The 12,853-nt window shown below is 41.1% G+C and overlaps 2 protein-coding genes across 9 annotated transcripts in view; one reads left to right on the forward strand and one right to left on the reverse strand.

Annotated features, from left to right (window-relative positions):
• fgf14 (fibroblast growth factor 14) overlaps nt 1-10,359 on the forward strand; it is an 85,848-nt gene extending 75,489 nt beyond the window's left edge. For 4 of the 8 annotated variants that reach the window (XM_067514838.1, XM_067514835.1, XM_067514837.1 and 1 more), the window contains 2 exons: nt 5,857-6,055; nt 6,836-10,359. In XM_067514838.1, coding sequence (XP_067370939.1) covers nt 5,857-6,055; nt 6,836-6,978 — 342 coding nt within the window. In that variant the 3' untranslated portion in view covers nt 6,979-10,359. The remainder of the gene's footprint in view (nt 1-5,856; nt 6,056-6,835) is intronic. The other 4 variants (XM_067514843.1, XM_067514840.1, XM_067514839.1 and 1 more) reach the window with 1 other exon arrangement.
• Nucleotides 10,360-10,925: 566 nt separating this feature from the next.
• The window catches only part of itgbl1 (integrin, beta-like 1), a 35,496-nt gene continuing 33,568 nt past the window's right edge, over nt 10,926-12,853 (reverse strand). Inside the window, exon 11 of the mRNA XM_067517037.1 lies at nt 10,926-11,250. Within this exon, the coding sequence (XP_067373138.1) occupies nt 11,162-11,250 (89 nt within the window). The 3' untranslated portion in view covers nt 10,926-11,161. The remainder of the gene's footprint in view (nt 11,251-12,853) is intronic.

Consider the following 12,853-nt stretch of genomic DNA (forward strand, 5'->3'; position numbering starts at 1 on the left):
TTCTTAGTGCACAGAATTCATCCAGCTGTTTACCGGGGACTCTCCATTTGGTCCCCGTCCTCTCTTCCTCCTCTGTGTTTGATAATCAGACAGGTCGGCTGAAGCTCCCACCGTCTGCACACAATGTCGACGTGATTCTCATACATATGAGTGTGGCTTAGCTTAGCTTTCTGGAGGTTGACCTTTTACTTTGGATCAATAGATTTTCATGCTGGCAGCATCAATAAATCATTTCTTTGTTTTCACAGTGGTTGAGGTTACAGGGAGCAAAGGTGAAGAAGGTGCAGGATTTTAAGTACTTAGGGTCACCGGTTCAGAGCAACAGAGAGTGTGGAAAAGAGGTGAAGAGGCGAGTGCAACAGGTTGAAATGGGTGGAATAAAATTGTCAGGTGTGTTGTGTGATAAGTATCAGCCAGAATGAAAGGAAAGGTGTTCAAGACGGTGGTGAGACCAGCGATGTTCTTCGGCTTAGAGACAGTGGCACTGAAGAAAAGACAGGAGGCAGAGCTGGAGGTATCAGAGCTTAAGATGTTGAGGTTCTCTTTGGGAGTGACGAGGGACAGCTCACGTTAGATGTTTTGGAGATAAAGTCGGAGAGGCCAGATTTAGGTGGTTTGGACATGTTCAGAGAAAAGATGGTGAATATATCGGTAGGAGGATGCTGAGGTTGGAGCTGCCAGGCAGGAGATCTAAAGGAAGACCAAAGAGGAGATTTATGGATGTAGTGAGAGAGGACATAATGGTGTGAGAGAAGAGGATGCAGAAGACAGGGTTAGATAAAGGCAGATGATTCGCTGTGGCGACCCCTGAAAGGGAACAGCCGAAATGAAACGAAGAAGAAGCTCTCACAGTGCTGAGCGCTGTATTTTAGGGACACACTTGGCAATCAAGACCTGTTTAGTGAGTATGTGTGTTTTCCAGAGGATGTTAGTGTTTGAGTGACTCTTTTTGCACTTATTGTCTTTTAATGCCTTTTTACTGTCTTAAGGGCTTTTCATTTCCAGCTCCTACTTTCTCTGTATCCATTTCACTTCTTTATCTGTTATTTTATGTAGTAAAGTAGTCTTCCTCCTTAGATCTACCAATTCTCTACCCCCTTTGTCTCCCTTACTTGATGTCTAATTTGTATGGCTATGAAGGTGCATCTATCCTTTATTTCTGTCCCTGCGTTTTTCCTTTGGTGACTGGGGCTGATTATGTGAGATTGAGCAGTTTTGGCCCCCACGCTGTCTGTGGCCAAGGTCAATTATGTCCTTCCCATTCAGAGCATGGCCAATCACGGGCCAGGGAGCCATTGATGTGGAGCGCCAGGCAGAGCGATCGAGCGGGTGGAAAATCAAGCATTTGGTGCTTCAAAAATGATTTGATTTGCCACTGGTGGCAAGTGGGTGCTGTGGTGCCTTCTCCCTTTTCATCTTCAATGTCAGCCATATTTAGTTTTTAGATATGACTTTGCTGGGTAAAATTACACAGCTAACAAAGTAATACTTGTTCGTCAATGGTTGACACTGTTATGCAAAATATGACTTAGTAGGGTCAACGAGCAGCCAAAAAGATACATATTACATCTGGCAGCTGTGGCAACCATAAGCGCATGGCATGATACACAGAACTTTTCCACAGGAAACTGGAGTTTGAAGCTACTGCTCTTGTTTGTTGTTGCAACTAGTCATGTGAAACACAAGCAGTAAGTCCTTTTTTTCTAAAGAAAATGTTTTTATTTTTATTTATTTTTTACAAGCCCTAACCACTGCGTAGTGCCTACATGCAAATCCGAAGACTTATTCCATGGACAACAATAAAAAAGTTGGTGGTAGTTTACTGTTAAATGACAGTTCACAGTTGTGCCACAGAAATACGTTTTGGGTAAAAGTCTGTATGTATGGATATGACGGGGATGCCCAGTCTGCTCCTACAGTACTACATTGTCCCGGAGTGCCTCTTTGTTACCATGGAAACCTAAGAGCAAACGTGTTTGTCTTGTTGTGGCCTCTAGGAAGAAGAATAAAAAAAGAAACAGGTAGAGAAAAGGTTTCTTGAAAAGACAAAAGCAGGGCGTGAAACTAAGAAACAGTAGTTTTACTGTAATACAGTTCAAAAGCTGCCAATCAAAGTGACAATCTCACTGCAGCTAGTGAGACACAACCTTTCTCTGAAACTGAGTGCCTGGTCCACATGCAAAACAACTGATTTGTCAAAGATTAAATGTACTTTTCACATTAAATTAAACGTGTGGTACTTGGGTGACTGGGGAGCAGCAAGGTAGAGTGGTTGTCCACAAACCACTTGCAGTAGTTGGTTCAATCCCCGGCTCTTCCGGTCACATGTTGAAGTGTCCTTGAGCAAGACACTGAACCCCAATTTAGTTCCAGATGAGCATTGTCCAGCTGCATAGCAGCTCTCCCATTGTTGTGTGAGTGTGAGTGCGAATGGGTGAATAAGAAGCAGTGTAAAGTGCTTTGAGTGCCAATTGGTGGAAAAGCGCTATATAAGTGCAGTGCAGACCATTTACCATTCACTGTACAGCCAAAAGAATGTAGAAACTTTGCTTGATGTTATTTTTCTAATGTCTTCTTGACCACTGAGGTGCACTAAATAACATAATTAAGGGAAATGCGTTACCAAACCTGCACTTAAGAGTTAGCTTCAATTCGGATTACTGGGGGATTGGATGGAAACATTAAAGCTGCAGGCTGTGAAACCAAAGCAATGGGCTTAAAAATGCTAAAACACACATACTGTACAGCTCAGGAGAATTACAGCGATGGCTGAGAACTGTCTGCAGTTCTGTCTGTGCTTTAACATCATATGTAGCATTTTCCTTCTCTGTTAATGTCAACATTTTGATTAGTTCAGCTTTAAGGCAAGTCATTGTTTCAGTGTGTTGGCAGCTTTGTGCATACATTTTTGGGAACTTCCTATTTCAGCATTACAACAATTTTTGCACAAAATGCAAGGTCGATGACATGTGGTGTTTGCTTTTACACAGCCTGCTGTGAATGTGTATTCATTTATTTGGCTATGTAGTCATCAACAATGACTGATGTGAAATTAGGTGAAATTAGGCCAATAATCACAAACGAGGGCAAATAAAATCACTCCTGCTTGTAGCAAGCAAACCAAAAGACATTAACTGATAGAAGTCCTCTGCATCTGCTTATAGTCAGCTATTGTCATCGCTCTGATCTTCAAATTAAACTGACTATGTGACTGCCACTGTTACATTTTTATTCACTATCAAGCCTAATTGCACAAACAAACCACCTCCACATCTCTGCCTCCATAAACAAAGGCAGACTTTTTGTGCGTCCGTGCGGAGGTGTTTGATTAGCCACAATTATGGCCTTGGCACCTGCTTGTATGATTACTTTGACTCGAGGCTGTTTTGTAGGTGTTGTATTAGTAAGCAGTGCAGGGCTAAACTTGGCTAAAATGGCATCAAAATAATGTGTCTAATTACAGCAGCCAACCAATGCGCAGTGCAGCTCACCTGATGAGGAAAAAGTCGAATTAATGACCTACATTGAAGTAACTCAGGGAACCATGAAGGTAAAACGGTTTTAGCTCCGCTCAGTGGGAGCTCAGTAACAGAGTCTGCTTCCGCACTGAAAGAACATGTTTAAACATTCTTTTAGGGAGCAAAGGCATTTGCTTTAACAAATGAAACAGCACGAGGAAGACATTTGTTATGTGCTGTTAGCTTAAGGTTCACCCGTGGGCGTGCACATCTCTTGTCTAATCTCTAATCCAATAAGTTGTACAGTATGAACCATGTACAGTTCAGTGTGTAACATCCTGCTCTGTCACCAGCCTGTCCTCGCAGACAGGACACAGCCCAGCCTTTCTGACAACTTGGACATAATAAGCAGCTATTTGATAAACTTACTGCTGACACAAAAATAAATCTTAACAAGCATGAAAAAAGTGAATAATGATGGGGTCAAGCCTATGCATCATCCTGTGGGAGGTTTTTGTTGCTTTAGCCTGCAATGTTTCTGTCTATCAGCGGTTGTCTGGAATCAGTAGTATTAGCTTTAATTCTAATCCCAACATTTGCCTCTTGTCCAATGCCACTGTTGGCAAGACAGAGCAACTTCTGAATGTAGGACCAGTCTGACCTCTCCATACCTGCCCTGGCAGTTCTGTTTCAGAGTTACGGCAGCGCTTGCTGAGGTTTTTGACTTTACAGCTAATGCTGTTATGCATCATGCATTTGTGCCTTGCTCTCAGAAAAGCCCACGAGTCCTCAAGCGAGGACAGAGAGGGCACTCACAATAAAGCCGGGTGCTTCGCAGGATCATTAAGGCCTCTCTGCTGCTTCCTGCTCAGCTCTGCTTTCAGCTGAATACTGTCTGGAGGATGCACTCTAACAGGAGTAATACACGAAAGGGCTAATTGTACAGTAATCATTGCACGGTGTGTCCTGTGTTTAAATTGAGCATTTTGCCCATAAATAATGTCCTGTTTAGTTACAATACAAGAAATTTAAAAAGGGAGTGCCTCAACACAGGAACCTGTCTGTCAGTCCACCACTTTGGTCCAGAGGAAAATACTGTATTTCAATATCTGCAGTACATTACGTGTACATCTAGCATTTGGCCGAAAATGTACAGACATTTACAGTATAGGTCCCAGATAGTAAATTCTCATGTGATGATCGTTGTTGTTTGAGTGAAATATCTACAACAACTATACTTTAGGAATGGACATGAAACTTAAGACATGTCTCTCTCTGGATGGACATTTTGTTTTTATTTGGTTTTAGCCTTTAGCCCAAAGCAGCACGTAGCTCGATCGTGGCCTCACAGAGTCACTATATGTAGGATACCTATCAAGTCTTAGTTCAGCTACATGTAAATCAGTTTTAAGCGATTTACCACACATGCTTTAGCTTGTCTTGGAATTTTTATGTATTGCACAATGATTTACTTTCGCTTTTTCAATAATCCACATCATTCAAACAAAGGTGAATGAAAAAGGTAACGTAGGATAGGAATTCCAAAAATAAAACCTTTTTAAATCTCTATGTTCACTGACCGACTCAGACGATGAGAACCACAGTGAAACAGGAAATATCAGAGGATTTTTACATATTCAGTCCGAGCTAGTCCTTTGAGCTAGCTCGGTGTGTATTTCACACAAAGGACGTGGTGAAGTCCTCCATTGTGATGAGTGTGCTTTGATTAATACACCACGATGAATGCCTTTATTTTTAGTCTGGCAGGGCGGACAATGTGGAAATGCTTTTTATTACCACTCTGGTTAGCGATAAATGAGCAACAGCAGGGAGAGATATGGTGCCTCTATGTTCATTCGTCATTGCCCTATTGAGGTGTAAATGATGGAGCAGTCACTTGGTTTGCCCTATCATCATTGGTACAATGTACAGACAGCAGTCACAGACACACTAATAATAGAAAACAAAGCATTTGGAGGGAGGTGCTAAAGGTGTTAAGGTCAGAGTGTAACAATATATAGTTTCTGCCCCGAACATAAGATAATTGACTGATGCTCATGATGCTCTCTCACTGGTGCTCTTGCATCTGAAGTCAAGGTTAAAGCCAAGGAGAGAATAAAAGTTGCATTTCATCTGAGCAGGTCATGATTAGAGCATTAGACTCTGCAACGCTCACCTTTTTTACAACGGGGGAAGTATGAAGGTCATTTAGTCCAAGCACGGCATTTTCTGAGTCTGACATAACATTATTCTATACAATAGATGTGATATATTAAGCTTTGCAATTGTGTGGATTGTCTCCATCCTAGTTTGGACAGTATTAATGAATGTAAGATCTGTTGTGTTCCTATGAAACATTAGTCGCTTATGTTGTTTTTGCTTGTTTGTGTCTCTGCAGGAACTCTTTACAGCAGAGTGCAAGTTCAAAGAGTCGGTCTTCGAGAACTACTATGTCATCTACTCCTCCATGTTATACAGACAACAGGAATCGGGGAGAGCTTGGTTCCTAGGGCTCAATAAAGAGGGCCAAGCCATGAAGGGCAACCGAGTGAAAAAAACAAAACCAGCTGCTCACTTCCTGCCCAAGCCATTAGAAGGTATGTATTAGAAAGTCTGCACACGGAGGCATATTTCAAGTTTCAGTTTTGACTTATCTACTGTGCCTCTAAAAGTTGACTCTAGGGTCACGATCACCCGCTGGTTAGGATTTTCCCCATGTTTTTCACCTGCAGCAGTTTTTGTGCTTTCAACACCAAAAGAGACCGTGTTACAGTAAACTATGTTGTCTTTTTGCAGCAGGGAACGTAACAGTGAAGATGACTAAATGTGGCAATTATTGTGTGAAATTTACAGTGTTAAAAAAACAAAAATGAAGAGCATTGTGTGATTCTATACTTTACAACTACTGTATGTGACATATGTGACATATTTATGTGCTGCTTTACTCTTTTGCTGCTGTGGGCATTCAGTGTAGGACTCGGGACACCTCTGTAAGTGCAGTTTGAAATGTTAAGAGTCCAGCAGATGTCATCACCACTCTTGTCAGCCACTAGCCTGATTGCTTCCCATCATTTAGGCACGCAATCAAGTTGAAGTGTCCTGTCAAGACAGTAATACAGCTGTAGTGTAGTGGCTGTGAAGTGGCGGATAATGAGACAGTTTTTGCTGTGTTGTCAAAAAGCATGTGCGTTGATTCAGGATCAGCACCGATGGAGATGGTAAATACAGTTGTCTGGGCAGGTTTAAGGGCTTTTAAAGAGTGATGTATAAAAACTTTAAAAAAGGATGCAACAGCAAGTGGTTTTCACGAAAGAGACCCTCACTAACAGCTTTTCCTTTGTTTCTGGCCTTTCTCTCCTCATCACCTGCTTCTCCAGTTGCCATGTACAGAGAGCCATCATTGCATGACGTAGGGGAGACGGCGCCCAAGGCGGAAGTACCTCCCAGTAAAAGCACAAGTGAGCCAGCGATGATGAATGGAGGTAAACCTGTCAGCAAGCCCGACAAGCCCACCACATAGCCACACCTCACCAGTGCCCAGAGAGTGTGCGTGTGTGTGTGTGTGTGGAAGGAGGGAACGTGATGGAGGCAGGGCTTTCCCAACTTGACTCCAGACCCTCTTTCATCTGTGGATCAAATCCAGGCGAATCTCCCTTCTTTTCTGTTCTTGCTCCTCCTCCTCCTCCTCTTTCTCTGCTTCATCCTCCCCTTCTCCAGCTGTTTCAACATGCGGGCGGGGCGGATTCTGAGGTGGCTGAGTTTCCGCAGCACAGGAGGGAAGAGGACCTCTGATCATAGAATGCCTTTAAATTCCCCTGAAACTGTGAGAAGTCATGTGAATAACACGTGTCACAACCACGTTTGTGGTACTTTGCTTGCAGACAGTTCATCCAAGAAACCTTCCCCTTCTCTATAATGCCCTGTTGGAGCAGAGTCTGTGTACCTTCAGATATATTTTCTATACCACAGTTCACCAGCTATGTTCTGGGATAGAGACTGTATAGATAGAGTAAATATTTGGACTGTTGTCCTCTATTTTTTACGAGTATGTTCCCCTGTCCCTCTCTTTCTATCTCGAGTCACACACTTTTCTCTTTGACAAGTAACCTAGAAAAGCTAAAAACATTTTGCAAGGGAGTTGTGTGATTTTCTAAGAAACACATTCACGTAGATATGGCATAAAAACCAACGCATACCAAAAAAAAAAACAAAAAACAAAAAATAAAAATACTATCCAAATTTTCTTCTTACCAACAACATGCACACACACTTACATACTGACACACAAAGTTTGTGGGGAGAATCAGAGACGTTGCTTTCTTACAGCTGATAAAAACACACTGGAGGCTGGCAGAAAGCTCCTGCAATCATAGTTGATGAAGTGCTAATTACCACCCCTGCAATCAATGCGAGGAGCTCCCTACACACATACAAACACACACACACATTTATAAACAGATGTGCGTGTGGGTGGGAGAGCGCTGTAAGGAATGGTGTATACATATCACTATCTATGTCCCACCAGCGGTTTAGTCCGCCTTCTCTGGTAAATAGAAAACCTGAAGTCTATTTTTCTTTAATCTCATTTCAGAGCGTGAGCTCTAGGAATATCTCTAGGCCTTGTAGGCCTCTGCCCCTCACTCACTGACTTCTTTGGACTACAAGGCAAGGCTTGTGGCTTTGACCCAGATGGTCTATAACTGCAGCACTGGCAGCCATCTTATGGCAGCGTCCACATAGTGTAGCCAGAAAAACAACATGGCTGAAAACCAGTAGGCGACATTTATACTCGCTGCATCCCCATTTGGTTGAGCAAACTAAAGCATGGGCAAGGTTAATGTTGTGTTCTCTCTTCGTGCAGCAGTTAAACAAGAGATGGCTTGTATTGTAACATTTTCACTGTATAAAATGTAGGGAAAATGGCTATAAAAATAATAACTTTTTAAATAACTAGATATTATAATTATTATTATGAAAGGATTTGTCTCCTAGCTCAGCATGCAGGGTCCAGTACTCATCATCTTGGCCTATCATGTGCCTGTTTGGACCTTGATACCCGGCATGCAAAAACAGGTTCCCAGTCTCCACTGGGTCAAAGGTGCCTCACCCACTAGGTATATCCATGTAGAGGACACGTAGCATTATCCACTGATAAACCACCCTCAGATGTACTCATTCTGAAATGACCAAAGTCTTTTTTCATCCCAAGAAGAACCGATTCTTTAAGAAAATGGAAAAAATCAAATCTGATTCTCTCTATGATTCAAATCCTTGAAGCTTTCACTGTGATAGCATTGTTCTGTCCAAAAGAATCAACTCTGCTCAGACCCTCAAAGGCCTCGGTCGATGTCATTTTGGAGAAGTACGCATACCTTGAATTAATCACATGCATGTATTTTCTATAAGGGATAAGGTATGGGTATCGTTCTTCACCCGTGTTAAGCTGAAGAGCACTGTCATTTGATGTGGGATTTGAATGGGCATGAATAGGCTACGACACACTCGTAGCTAATCTAAAGGGAAACCACTGCAATTTCTGTTTTGCATTTTCATCACGACTGTTAGCAGTTTATCAAATCCCTATCTGATCAATCAATTTATAATGTTTGTCTTGCTTTAATGATTTTTCCCAATAAAATTTTTTTCTCAGATGTAGAATATTAAGTAGATTGTTGCTGCCGTATGCTGCTAAGACTGCACCTATATTAAGACTTTGATTTGGTAGATATCATTTGCTGAGTTTATTGGGATTACACATGACCTTGTTTTGTTTTTTTTATTACAGCATATCAAAGCACATTGGTTAGACTTCAATGTTTGTCTGTACAAAGCTGTTAATGGTATAACAAAAATGGCGTACTACACACACAAACACACACACCCGCACACACACACAGGAGCTGAAAACCACTGTAGTTGTACTTGGGGCTGCTGTTCTGTCCTCTTTACACCCCATCATCCTCCACTCTATCTCTACATGCTGGGCTGGCTGCTGCCCCAGCCCTGCACTCCAGTTAACTGGCTCCTCCAAGGCTGACTTTATTTTTGTAAATGACCGGTGTGTAAATGTACATGTTTTGTTCGGATCGTGTAATCGCAGATTTTTGTTTGTGCTCATTCTCACTCGTATACGGGTCGTGTGTGATGTCGCCTCTTGATCCTGATCACATTTTTACTCTGTTAGAAGACTTTTCTAGCAAGCTTGGTTTCTTCATTGCTTCAGTTTTCAACCTCTTATGTTGTACATTGTCCCATCTGTTGCATGGGGAGAGGATGGCATTGATGAACTGCATGTAGTGGGCTATGTCAATGAAGAACTGTTGGTATGCACCGCTAATTTTACATACATATATGCAACAAGTTTGTCTACGCTATACAGTTTGTGTTTGTTGTATACACATACACAACATATTGAATAAAATATTTATATAAAGGTGTACTGTAATGTCAGTAACATACTTAATGCAATATAGCGTGCAGTATATTATTGCACCTGTCATTTTTGATGGGACAAAGGAAACCGAGGGGTTGGCTAGTTTAAGCATGAAAAGGCCAAAGTAGAATTTACATTAAATTTTCTTTGTGACTTCTTGGTCCTCTTTTCAAGTGGCGACTGAGCACTTGTGTCGATGCAGCTCTCATTCCCTGATGCCACCTTTTTGAAGTGACATGGACATCCAGCATGCCACAACTGAACTATGTATGCCCTTCTCTTTGTTTCCTCAACTTAGAATTGATTGTCATCACTTGTATGAGATGAATGAGATGAAATGTCCATCGTGACTGATTGATTGGTTTGATTTCTCTGTGGAGAAGAATAGGCACTATTAAAATGATTTATTTTCAAAAGATATATATATATATATATATATATATATATATATATATATATATATATATATATATATATATATATATATATATATATATATATATATGTATACATATATATATATGTGTGTGTGTATGTATATATATATATATATATATATATATATATATATATATATATATATATATATATATATATATATATATATATATACCAATGCAAGTATGCCCATTAAAGTTATGTCATGTTATAACAAATTTGTAACCATGTATGATTAAGGTCTTCGCATTGTTTTCCATGCAAAATGTTGTGTAATGCGGCACATTTAATGTTTTATTATTAAAAAGAAATAAAAACCTCAAACAGTAACCTCTGCCTTGAGCTTCCGAGTGAACTCTCAGTCCAATTTGGGAACAACGCACCACTCTGTACCAGTTAAAAAGAGACCTAGATTATCCCCCGCATATTCCAAAAATGTCATCTCGATAAAAGAACATGTTCTCTTTTTTCCAGCATTTGGATTTTTGACATGTACCTGCATCCTATGCCTAGCCATCTGGAATATGTAAGCATTGCTACATTATATGAGAAACATAAATGTTTACATTGTAATATGTTTTAAACAGACAATATGGTTGTCCTTTCCACCTACGAAACCCAGTTTAATAAAGCTTGTTTGCAACCAGTACAATAAAATACTGAATGCTGTTAGTGATAAGCAGAATTTAGTCCATGTTTTTCTTTATCTCTTGCATCCTCCAATGGTTCCCAGGCTGTGGTGTTTTAGCAGCCTGGCTATGAATGTCGCTGGTGGTCCTGGTCGCTCCGGGCAGCCAGGTCTCCCGTTTCTGACCTCAGTGTCCTGTTCACCTCAGTACTCCGCCCCCACCCAGATTTCACAGGCGTTCCCCGTCCATCCTTCCCAGCACTCACAGTTGCCACAATTGCAGAACCCATTCCCTGTAAGAAGACATGAAAAGAATGAAAAGAGCTGCGCCATCATGTCTGACCTTTAACAAGGCTCCTCTTTTAACACCCTGCATCCCTGGGTACAGCTCTCTGGTGGAGAGTGGAGGCTGACTATGCTGCTCAGGACAGCTTTCTACTGCTTTCGACTACAGTTTAGAGGAAACCGTTTCAATCAATACTGACAATCCTTTTTAAATATTGGCAACATTTGCACTCAGACAGTCCTTTCCTTCGTCCTTTGGTGTTGCATTCAATAAACTGAGCATTAAATAAGAAACATTACTGTCAAAACCTTTAGGTTTCAGGTCTTAGTTTGTATGAAAAATGACACAAGATACAGAGTTTAGAGTCCCATCTCCTACAATCTTTTTATACCTTTTAATAAGTCTATTAAGGGGCCTGAACTTACTAAAATACTGCTGACATGCCGTTTTCCAGCCAAGAGGGGGGCCAGCTCACCAATACAATTTTATTGGCTGTTATGGGATGCACTGACAACCCATTTTTGAGTGAAATAACATCCTTCTTGGGGTGTTAAAACCCAGCACCACCAAGATCTCTACAAACTCCCTACGCTGTCGGAGATGCTAGAGTTAGGAGGACTCGGCCTGCTGTAACACAGCTGAAAAAAAAATCCCATGCAGAGAGCAGAGACGGGCAAGTAGATAAGGAGCAGGAAATGCCCATTCTAGTTCTCGTTCATATGGTAATTTTCACATCCATATTCTAATCAGTCATGTGATAATCATCTCCCTACATTTTCTTTGTTTTCTCCTAGTTTTCCACGATTTTTAAGCAACGTTTGTCTGCATCTGGAACAGCTGATGATCATTTGAATGACATTAAGGATGACATTTGGAGTCATGAAGTCATAATGAGAAACATTTCTGAACAGCTGTCCACATTGTGACAGGCCTCCAGGGCAAAAAGAATTATAAACATGGTCGGAGACTTCCATTACCAGTGGGGAGAAAACAGCTATCTCAATGAAAATAAGTGTAGCATATGTGTGTGTCTTTTCCTCAATTTCTCAAACTCAAGTTTTTCATTTTGAGCCTGACAGTCAGAGTCAGTCAGTCAGACTGGTGCAACAATCAGTAGATTGTGGATGTTTTAGAAAGCTTTACATTTCCCTCAGTCTTTAGAAACTAACATAACATGTCACTATATCTAATACTAGATGTATCCCAGTGAAAAATTTAGCACATCAGCAACATCGCCATTAGATCCTAATACCGATATGGGTAATACTGTTTTTTGATGTGGGAATAAATTTTCTTTGATATAATCTTTGGCAGTTTATCATGTAAAATTGTATTGTAAAACTGATTAAAAGTTTATATGAACTGTATCTCAGTCAGTAAAGGCAGTCATCCACTGACCACAGTGACAGTGGTTCGATCCCCGGTCCTGGCTATATGTCGAAGTGTCTCTGGGCAAGACACTGAACCCCTAACAGCCCATTCCCCAACCCAGCCTGGTAGAAATTGGGGAGAGTTGCGTCAGGAAGGGCATCCAGCGTAAAAACTGTGCCAAATCAACATGCGGACAATGATCCACTGTGGCGACCCTGAACTCACGAGATAAAGCCGAA

Source organism: Channa argus, chromosome 9 (assembly GCF_033026475.1).
Source record: "Channa argus isolate prfri chromosome 9, Channa argus male v1.0, whole genome shotgun sequence".
Lineage (NCBI taxonomy): Eukaryota > Metazoa > Chordata > Actinopteri > Anabantiformes > Channidae > Channa > Channa argus.